This window comes from Sceloporus occidentalis, unplaced genomic scaffold, assembly GCF_023333645.1.
Source record: "Sceloporus occidentalis isolate IW3139 unplaced genomic scaffold, rSceOcc1.0.p SCAF_21, whole genome shotgun sequence".
Classification (NCBI taxonomy): domain Eukaryota; kingdom Metazoa; phylum Chordata; class Lepidosauria; order Squamata; family Phrynosomatidae; genus Sceloporus; species Sceloporus occidentalis.
Window position 1 is genome coordinate 14,584,372 of NW_028317001.1, and position 11,283 is coordinate 14,595,654.

The 11,283-nt window shown below is 42.9% G+C and overlaps 1 protein-coding gene across 1 annotated transcript; it reads left to right on the forward strand.

Moving 5' to 3' along the window:
• The first annotated feature begins 605 nt into the window (after window positions 1–605).
• LOC149301656 (uncharacterized) lies at window positions 606–7,000 on the forward strand. The gene is made up of 3 exons (XM_089484145.1): window positions 606–743; window positions 1,420–1,540; window positions 5,968–7,000. The coding sequence occupies exons 1-3, from the start codon at window positions 669–671 to the stop codon at window positions 6,531–6,533; spliced, it is 762 nt and encodes a 253-aa protein (XP_089340271.1). The 5' UTR covers window positions 606–668; the 3' UTR covers window positions 6,534–7,000.
• Window positions 7,001–11,283: the final 4,283 nt, after the last annotated feature.

Here is an 11,283-nt window from a genome sequence, read left to right on the forward strand (position 1 = left end):
AATATTTATTTAGGTATTTATACCCCGCCCTTCAGCCCTAATGGCTCTCAGAGCGACTTACAATTATTATTTTTAATCAGACAGTTCCCTGCCCTCAAGCTTACAATCTAAAAGACACGAAACAAAAGGAGAAGGGAATGGTGGAGGGAAAGCGGATGAGGTCCAGTGGTTCTTCTCTCCCTCTGAGGCCTGGACCAAGGCAGATGGATTAGAGGGGGACTCTTCCTTCTTCCAGGCTAGCCCTGATGGAGCTGGACCTGCCTGGTGAATTCCCTCTCAGGCCGGCAGATGGCAGATTTAGAACCTATACTTCTATTGATGCAGCTCAAAATCGCTTGTTTGCAAGAATGACAAGGGGATACTTGTCAAAGGCCTTACTGAAATCAAGATATACTATATCCACAGCATTCCCTTCATCTACCAGGATCATCTATGGAGATTAGATTTGTCTGGCATGATACCCACCTCTGCATCGGCCCAAAGGAGGCATATGTCACTTGCGTATGTCACCAGCAGGATGCTGTTCTCTGTGTCTGAGTGCTGCAGGGTTTCTTGCTAAACCAAGCTAACCTTGGTACCTTTTCTCAGGACCTTCATCTCGGCCTCCTTGTACACGGCTTTGGGCCCTCTCTTTCTGGAAGTGACCCAAATACAGGACCACAGACCTGATGGCCGACACAGAGGCCAACCGGAGGGAGTTGGTCTCCAAGAGAAGGAGGCTGCCGAGGTACAACAGCTCTTTGGTGAGTCACTATCCTATTAGCTTCATCTGGATCACTGCTGGGCCAATTTATGAAAGGAATGAAATACAATACTATCTGAGTTTGGCAGACACAGTCCTGGTTAATCCTATATCACCCCATTATTCGGGAGGCAAAAGCGAAGTCCTGTGCCCTTTCCCACTTGTGTGATCTTCCTCATAAACAACTTTGACCATCTTCACCACTTTCTGGTGTTGCTTGTCCACATGTGTCTTGTTTTTCCATCTGTGAAATGTTGGGGGATGTGGGAGAATGTCTCTGGATCTAAATTGGGGGTGGCCCCATGGCTCTCAAGCCCACAGTACTCCCCAGAACTGCTTTTTAGAAATGACATTTGCCTCTGAAATTTGGCAACAAATGGCTAAATGCACTATAATGTTTGGAGGCTAAATGTACTATATATGTTGGGATAGACAGTATCCTAATCCATCATCAATATCCCAGCCATGGTCAAAATTATATTGTTGATTATATTGTATATTACATTGAAAGAATTCGAGATAAACTGGGTCTAAAAGGCAGTAGCTTTTCTCTTGCTAACAGAATTTAAAGTTTATTTCCTGGACAAAATTCTGAGATGATCAAACAATTTTTGGGATTTGCTCCTCCCTCCCCTTTTATTAGTCGTTCTCTGGATGATGGCTATTTTTTATTGCAGGTGACCTTTGCGGATGTGGGGGTATATTTCACTGAGGAGGAATGGAAACTGTTGACAAAGAAGCAAAGACTTATGTACAATGATGTGATGATGGAGAATTACGATAATGTGGCCTCTGTGGGTAAGGAAGCTGAATTCATTGCCCTTACTATGAAGACTGAGGGCCCTTTCATTCTACATTATCATGGGACTATGATTCCACTTTAGAATCATAGAATCATAGAGCTGGAATAGACCACAAGGACCATCTGGTTCAACCCCTTGCCATGCAGGAAACACATTGAAAGCATCCCCGACAGATGGCCACCCATCCTTTGTTTAAAGGCCTTTACATACCTTCAAAGAAGAACTTTAACAATTAATAATAATAATGATGATGATGATGATGAGATGCCACCATGCTCTGAGGGGGTATATTTCACTGTGGCATAGCTCTTACTTTCAGGAAGTTCCTTCTAAAGTTTAGGTAGAACCTCTTTTCCTGTGGCTTCTGACCATTGTTCTATGTCCTTTGTTCTAGAGTAGGGTTGCCATATTCTTCTTGGGCTAAACCGGGGTGGGGTGGACGCCCCCCTTCCCAGCCTCGCAACCAATCAGAGAAGCTTCTGGGGGGTGGAACTTCCGATCGCAATGATCGCTGGTGCTTGTAATCACAGTGGGTTCCTATTGGAGACTACAAGCTTCAAGGGCCGGGAAGAAGGCCAAAATGGAGGAGGTTAGTGGGCTGGAGGACAAGGGCGGCAGGCTGGAGGACAGGAGGCCAAAACCCGGGATTGTCCCGCCTAAATTCGTGACATAGCAACCCTACTCTAGAGCAGCAGAAAGCAAGCTTGCTCCATCCTCAGTAACTCTTCAAATAGTTGAACAGGGCTATCATATCCACTCTTAACCTTCTCTTCTCCAGGCTAAACATTCCCAGCTCCCTAAACCACTCCTCATAGGGCTTAATGCTTTCCAGACCCTTCACCATTTTCATTGCTCTCCTTTGGATAGACACCAGCATCTCAACATCCTTTTTGAATTATGGTGACCAGAAGTGGACACAGTATTCCAAGTGAAGGGCCTGACCAAAGCAGAATAGAGTTGCACTATTACTTCCCTGAATCTATAACATAGAATCATAGAGTTGAAAGAAATTGTCTTAGCTGAAAGGAGATATATAGTTTGGTTGAGGCAAGAGCGACCTCGGGATTCAGCTCAACTAGACCAGGACTGGAAGCCCACAGAACTCCAAAGGCATTTGAAATCGGTTTTTATGTTTTATTTAGGTGAAAAGCAAAATACACACAGACACATAAGCATTCACACACACGCACAAGGACTAGATAACAGGTGGAATTGGTGAAGAGATATAAGACTTTCATAATGGTAATACTTTACCTAGTTGGATCTTGATTCCAATTGCTGAGGGTTTGAAATGGGAAGAGAAGTCAGGAGCTCCTGCGACAAATGGGTTTGGCGAGTGCATTGAGGTGCTTAGCCATGTAAACCGACTGTCTGTCTGTCTGTCTGTCATTGGACTGATGTCAAAGAACAGCCAGTCAGGGCAGATACACACACACACACACACACACACTGGAATTGTTGCTTGAGGGCAACAAGGTTTAAATTGCTTTAGAATGTTTCCTGGGGGAAGAATGGTCTAAAACCAAATTGAATGCAATGGGAGCTTGGTGCAAATATCTCAGACCAAAAAGATTACCACAATGGCTCTCAGGTCCTTCTTGGCTGTGAATTCTGATCGTGTTCATGAGCCAATATACAGTACAATCTGAGGGTGACGCTCTCAGATGCAGCTCAACAATAACATAGCAGAGTACGGAAGCAAATATCCAGATATAGATATTGGCAATGCACTGACCACTTTTCACACTTAAAAGTAAGTCACAAACACAGTTGATTTCATTGAAATCCTTGGAGGTTCTCTATCTTAAGTTACAAATTAATACAAATATTTGCAAGCTCTCCTCTCCGACTTCCATGAACTTCATCATCTCTTGTACACACAACTACAATCCAATCCACATCAGTCCGCATGTGAGCTATATACTGTATTGGCTGTGAGTCATATCCTGGTGCCAAACAGCATGAAGTGACCTTTGCAGTTAGGTTGCATCAAGCCATGTGCTCTGACTCTGCACTCTATGGCAGTCTCACAGGATATGATGCCACCTAGCAAAGTATTTTTGCACATGTTTCATGGAATATTGTTTCAACAGTCCTTTGACTATCTACTTCCATGGATTCTCTCAAGGCAGTCACCATGCAGTCTCTTCTTTACTAGCTCTTATGAGTAAGGATACAATCATTCCACGGATTTAGGAGCATAAGCAGCAGGGTCATGCTTGGGTTACTCACAGAAACTTTATTAATTTTTTAATTTAAATTTTAAAGTTTATTAAATTTAAAAACATATATAACAAACATATACACTCACATCTATCACTCAAACATTGCTGTACAGTATGAAATAAGACAATATGATGACAATATTTATTTATTTAAGTATTTATATCCGGCCCTTGAGCCCTAATGGCTCTCAGGGCGGCTTACAATTAATATTTTTAATCAGACAGTTCCCTGCCCTTAGGCTTACAATCTAAAAGACATGAAACAAAGGGAGAAGGGAATAGTGGAGGGAAAAGTGATGAGGTCCAGTGGTTCTTCTCTCCCTCTGAGGCCTGGATCAAGGCAGATGGATTGGAGGAAGGGCTCTTCCTTCTTCCAGGCTGGCCCTGATGGAGCTGGACCTGCCTGATGAACTCCCTCTCAGCCTGTTCTCTCCCTCACCGGCTGAAAGATGACAGTTATGGAGGGAGGAGCCTCTATCTTCAGGCTAGCCCCTGACGACGCTGGGCCAGCCTATTCTCTCCCTCACCGGCCGAAAGATGACAGTTATTGAGTTATTAATACTACATCTAGATTCTGTAACCAACCTTCAACATCTTCCCGCCTTTAACCCTCTTCATTAACCTTATCCCATCATAATCCTTCTTATCCTACTTCCTTAACTACTCATACTTTCATTTCCATCCCAGTTCATATCCCTCTGTCTCTACTTCTACCTACTCTAACCATCTTCACTTACTTAATCCCTACTCACCTTCACTTTTCTTCAACTCATCCCTTCAGAATCTTCAAAGATCTCTCTTTCTTTCACACCTATTTAATCTATTGTTCTCTCATAAGTTCTCATTCATCTCCCACACTAAGACAACACTACTTCCACCACCATTGATTAATAACGTCAATTGCTCTCTTACCATATAGTTATCTCCCATCCATCAAACTGATTTATAAACTATTAATTCTGGAGGATAACCTCCCCCCCCCCCAAATCAAAGTACATCTCAAAGGGAAAGGAAAAAAACAAAAAGAAAAAGTAAGTCAGTGAATACTTTCCAGTCTAATTCAGGATCCAGAGCATATAGCTTATCTTCCTGCTCTTAGTCAAAGCTTAATTCTTATGATATTCTTATGATTGAAATCAATTTCTTAAATATACTACCATTAAACTCCAACTGATAATAACATAAAATTATAAAATTATATCACCCCATTGCTTCCTAATATAAGTTAGGACTTTACACCAGTCTTTCGAGCTTCCCAAGAGTCTTCTTTTATCTCACAAGAGAGTTTGTCCATTTGCATCATATCATACAGATACATAGACCAGTCTTCTAACTTGGGTAGTTCTTTCAACCTCCAGTTCTTTGCAAATAAAATCCTGGCGACAGAAACCATATACATTAGGATTTTCCCATATTTTTTATCCAATTCATCTTCAAACATACCTAGTAATATAGCTTCAGGGGTAATTTTTAACTCAATTTCTAGAATCTCATTTATTTCACTAACTATGGTTTTCCAGAATTTTTTTGCTTTCGGACAGGTCCACCAGCAGTGGAAATAGGAGCCAATAGCCTTATCGCACTTCCAGCATTTATTATTTATATTTTTGTAAATTTTTGCTAGCTTTCCTGGCGTTAGGTGCCACCTAAAATACATCTTATACCAATTTTCCCTTAAATTTTGGGCTGCAGTAAATTTAATATTATATTTCCAATTTTTCCCCATTGAGTTAAGTTAATAGGGTGCCCGCAATCTATTGCCCATTTTACCATTGACTCTTTAATTGTTTCCTCGTCTGAATCCCACCCTATTAACACTTTGTATAACTTACCCATAGTACCTTTTGTATTTTCTTTAAGTGATAAAAGCTTCTCCATTTCAGAGCTGCTACCTATCCTATCCCATCTTTTTAAATCCTTTTGTGTTTTGGAAAAGATTTGTCGGTATTCAAACCAGTTTAAATTAAAACCCTGTGTGGACAATTCTTCTAGTGTCATGATTTCTAATTTCTTTCCTTTGGGTTTCAGGATATCAGCAGGATATCATCATAAGTAATCCAATTCCCATCTCTCCATTTTTCAACTTTATTAATTTAAACTCAAATAAGGATGGGTTAATGAAGGCTAAATCATGGGGTAACACCCTCCTCTCTTAACTCTGATTTTCAGTCTCATCTGTCATTGTCCTTCTTTACAGAAGAACATTTGAGTCATGAGAGAGTCCACACAGCAAAGAAGTCACATAAATGCCATCATTGTGGGAAACGTTTTGCTTACAAGTCAATTCTTGTCATGCATCGGAGGGTCCACACCAGAGAGAAGCCATACAAATGCCAGCATTGTGGGAAATGTTTTTCTTCAAAGTCCGTCCAAGTGAGGCATCAGAGAGTCCACACAGGAGAGAAGCCATACAAATGCCAGCACTGTGGCAACTGTTTTTCTCAGCAGTCAAACCTACTGACACACCAGAGAATCCGCACAGGAGAGAAGCCATACAAATGCCAGCATTGTGGGAAATGTTTTTCTTGGAAGTCAATCCTAGTGAAACATCAGAGAGTCCACACAGGAGAGAAGCCATACAAATGCCAGCACTGTGGCAACTGTTTTTCTCGGCAGTCAAACCTACTGACACACCAGAGAATCCACACAGGAGAGAAGCCATATAAATGCCAGCATTGTGGGAAATGTTTTTCTCAGAAGTCTCACCTAGTGACACATCAAAGAGTCCACACAGGAGAGAAGCCAGACAAATCTCACGAGTAAACTAACATTATTTTTGTCAATAAGGAATATAAAATACTTTAATTTAGTGTTGCTAAGAAAAGCCCTTGTAATTTTGTTTGTAAGGCTTGTCTGTCCTTATGTCTGTTTGTGTTTTAAAGTTGTATTTTGTTAAGTTTAAATTTTAATTGCTAATAGTATAGATAGTTGCTTTGGGTTGTAAATTTGGCTGGGGATTATGGGTCATGGTATAGGTTAGCTAGATGGGGGGATGGGATTTGTTGCAGCTGTCTAGAATAGTTATGGCAATAATAGCTTTTGCAATGTTTGGGATGTTGGCTGAAGAAAGTTGGAGGCCGGTATTAACAGAAAGGGGTCTAGTTTCTAGGAAAGGCAAAGGGGGCCTTGTTTCCTGTGGAGCAGAGACTGTGGGAATTGGAGTTGGGGGCTAGGATTGAAAGAGGGTGGAGTTTTAGGTTTGGAGGTTTGAATGTATTGCTTGGCTTGGAGTGGGCAGTTCTGGCTTAAAGACTGAATTTCTGACTATGTGTTCTCAATAAAGTTCTTTGCTATTTCAACACACTGGACTCTTTGATGCACAAAACCAACCCTTTATTCTCTCCTCAGTCCTCAGCTCCATTCCCATCCGTAAAAACAGTAGAGGCAAACACACACACACACACAGAGACACACACACACACAAATATACAGGATACACAGAGACAGCTTTATTTCCAAAGCACAGCCTCCCTTTCCTGCCTTTCCCTCCTGAGTCCAGCTCTGCACCTTGGGCTCCATTGCAGCCTTCTCAAAGGAAGAATAGAGGGAAGGAAGGGAAGGCTGCTGAATCCCCGATGCATACCTTCCTTTCCTGCAAAGGCTGCCAGCGGAATAAGCAGCAGCAGCAGTACCTAGGCTATAGCAATCCCTGCGCATGCTGAGGAGGGGCCTCGAGGGGGATGTTGCAGTCGGCCAGGACCAAAAGCCTAGACGACTGACTCCAGCAGCAACTCAGAGACCAGTTGTGTCAGCATGGCTACGGAGTCTGTTAAGGAATGGGTGGACCTTAAACCAACAGAATCCCCAGATTTTCCCTAGTCTTTAAGCTTAGGTAAATACATTTGATGTGGTCGATCATACGGATAGGTATCTTGCTCAAGGAAAGATTGTCTTCATGGACCAAAGGCATTCCCCTTACCTTCTCATTGATGGAGAACCCGGCTGGTAAGGCCTGAGCCCAGGTGGCTGAGCTATCTTCACCCAGCCAGGTCTCCATGAAACAAGCCAGGTCAACCTCTTGGTCCAGTAGGAGACCATGGACTATGTGTGTTTTATTTTTGACTGACCGGGCATTACACAAGAGCAGGGAAAGGTTCTGCGGTTGGTTTGGTCTGCTCTCCAGCCCTTTTGGAATAGCAGGGTGAATAGAAGGGGAGAGAGATATCTGTCAGGGTCCTAACTGCAGCCCATCTTCCAACACAAAAGGCAGTACTTTGGAAAAGGAATAGCTTTTATTGAAGAAGAAAATACATGTAATAGACATGACTTTTTTGTCAGGAATGAATGAAAATATAAACATATCCCTTTTCTGACCATATGAATCCACCCCACTCCATTTACCTATAAAGCTAATTAATTGGATAGCCCTTTCCCACACAGCGTTCTCCCGCCCTTTTCTGCGCAGTGTCCTCTCATCCGGGATTCTGGCAGCTTTTCTTAAAGCAATTATGCTCTCATGTCCCTTTTCTCAACCACTGAACCTGTGGCCTTGGACCACAGAACTCAGACACACAACAGTTTTAATTAACATTAGGGCTTAACAATATATATAGCTATCTATAATATAAAACCCTATCAATCTCCACATAATACAATAGATACCATATGAAAATATAATAAGCACAAACCCATAGCAACATAATATAATATAAAATTATCCATAACTCTCTATGTTTCCTCTCCTTTTACAGAGACCAGTCTTTTAAACTCAAGACTCTGTTAGAAGGTTGATTCAGACACATTTCAATCCTAGCAAAGAAGCACATTCTTTAGCCATGATCTCTCTACCTCTTTCTAGTATCTTCTATTAAAGCACATATTAAAACATATTATTTTAACCCAACATAAATCCCATCTATCTTAATTTTACTCTAAACCTAAACCTATAACCCTTATGGCATGAATTCCTAAATGAGTAAATGCATGAATAAAGGGATTCATGACATATTGCGACCTCAGGCTGATGCTCCTTGCCTGCAGCAATGAGATGGGATCATTGTGAATTTAGGCTAATACTGCTTACCTGAAGGTTTGAGACGTGACCATTGCAACCTGAGGCTGATGCTGCTTGCCTGAAACATTGAGACTGGCCCATTGTGATCTCAGGCCTATGCTCCTTCCCTGAAGGATTGAGACGGTCCTATTGTGACTTCAGGGTGGTGCTCATTACCTGCATGATTAAGACTGGCCCATTACAACCTCAGGCTGATGTTACTTGCCTGAACGATTGAGACGGGAGAATTGTCACTTCAGACTGGTGCTGTGTACCTGAAGGATTGAGACTGGTCCATTGCGTGTCAGAACTAGTGTATAAGAGTTCTGCCATAAAGGGTAAAAATATTAGGGTTTGGTTATTAAAGTAGGAATTATAGTTGTAGTTCATAGTAGGTAGTGTAGAGTGAGGGGTTATAGAAAGCATGTCATGGAAAATGATAGAAGGGCAGATGGAGTGGCTTTTAGATGAAGGAGGGCATTTGGAGAGGGGCTAGGGTTGCAGCTGTAGACTGGTTCTCAAGGAGGAGTGAAGCTGGCTTGGGAACACCGCTCTTCAAGGTGAGGCTGTCTGGGAGAAGGGAAGGGAAGTATAGACAACCTTGGTATCTATGCAACCTCCGCTTGTGTTGCTTTAGCTTGGGAATTGAGGGCTGGTTTAGGGAGGGGTTGAGTGGGTTAAGAGAGGAGCAAGTTTGGACTTCAGACTTTGCAAAAAGGTGTTAATGGATGTTTCTGCCTGGATTCCTCAATAAAGCTTCTTTTATTTAAAATGAGTTTTATTTTTTGAGCACAGGACTGACTCCAGATCTCACAGTTTGCAAAGTCTCATAGATTTAAGTCAAATGGAGACGCAGGAACAAGAAGGGTCCTTGGAGAACCCGGTGGTTCTGGAGATCCCAGTGGTGGAGGAGCAGGTGCCTTCTTCAGAGGAACCAGGGGCCAAGCCCAAGACTGGGAAACCTCGTGAAGCTCACACCTCCCAGGCCTCCACTGGAGGATTTAGGTTTCTGGCCCCAGAATGGGGAAAGGAAGGCCGTTGGAGGGCAGAGAGACAACCTGGGACCTGGCAGTGGGGGAGTCGCTTGATAGCCGCCCCAGGACAGAAGAACCCCAGGTAGACGTTTATCAAATGGAGGAAGACATAAAGGAATTAAAGGACCTTATGAAGTGGATGGTGCCCAAGTTAAAGATGCGGAGGAGGAAGATGTCAGAGGCAAACCGAGGGCAGCTGATGCTCCTTACCTGAAGCATTGAGACTGTCCCATTGTGATCTTTGGTTTCCAAACTCTTCACCATTTTAGTCACCCTCCTTTGGACATGCTCCAGTTTCTCACCATCCTTTTTGAATTGTGGTGCCCACAATATTCCAGGTGACCAAAGCAGAATAGAGTGGCACTATTACTTCCCTTGATCTAGACACCATACTTCTATTGATGCAGCCTAAAATCGCATTGGCCTTATTAGCTGCCGCATCGCATGGTTGACTCATGTTCAACTTGTGGTCTACCTAGGACTTCCAGATCCCTTTCACACGTAGTTTCGTTCATCCAGGTGTCCCCATCCTATATCTGTGCATTTCATTTTTCTGCCCTTAATGCAGTACCTTACATTTCTCCATACTGAATTTCATTTTGTTAGCTTTGGCCCAGCTTTCTAGTCTATTCAGGTCATTTTGAATTTTGATCCTGTCCTCTGGGGTATTAGCTGCTACTCCTAGTTTGGTCTCATCTGCACATTTGATAATTATGCCTCCAATTCTGTCATCCAAGTCAGTGATAAGGATGTTGAACAGAACCCCACTGGACACCCCATTGGTCACTTCTCTCCAGGATGTTAAGGTGTCATTGTTGAGCACCCTTTCGGTTCGGCCAGTCAACCAATTACAAATCCATGTAACAGTTTCCTTGTCTAGCTTGTTTCATGTTTTTGGTTTATATACTGTTTAATTTGGTTAACTGCTATTAGTGAATTACCAAGAGTGACCACCAGATGGCGCTCCAGGCTAGATGTTGGTGAGAAGCCAAAGAGGCTGCAGTGCCCTGAGTATCCATAAGAGGGCGCCGTTGTATTAGGAATGTTCTTTATTGATAAAACCAAAGTCTATGGGGATTTTCCCATTGGCTCCCCATTCCTGAGGGGGCGTGGCCTCCTTCCCTTTACCTGGACCATCCTCCACTCCCATTGGCTGCCTATCCCCCACCTTGGTTGCCCTGAAAGCGAAAGGCCCACTGGAAGGAAATGGGGGGAAATGCACTGCTGCATCATGGGAAATTTGCAACCGGGGGGCTTGTGGTGGTGAAACAGAGCAGAAGCAAAGCTGCATTCCACACCAGACCAATTCGGAGTGGAATCGGAGTGAGCTTGGAAGCCATTTCTGTGCATTCACTTGTTAGCGATTTCGCCAAAATGAGGGGTCACTTTGGAATCACTGCGGAAGCCCCACGGAAGGAGCCCCCAATTAGACTGTTTTTATCATGCCAAGAAAGTAGGGAGATGGTTAGCCCTTAAATTAAAAGAG

Bases quoted from the DNA above. Each gene is read 5' to 3' on its own strand.
- LOC149301656 (XM_089484145.1), top strand. From the start codon at position 669: ATGGCCGACACAGAGGCCAACCGGAGGGAGTTGGTCTCCAAGAGAAGG. The intron at 744-1,419 runs GTGAGTCACTAT...TTTTTATTGCAG, and splicing joins CGAGGTACAACAGCTCTTTG to GTGACCTTTGCGGATGTGGG. The intron at 1,541-5,967 runs GTAAGGAAGCTG...CCTTCTTTACAG, and splicing joins CGATAATGTGGCCTCTGTGG to AAGAACATTTGAGTCATGAG.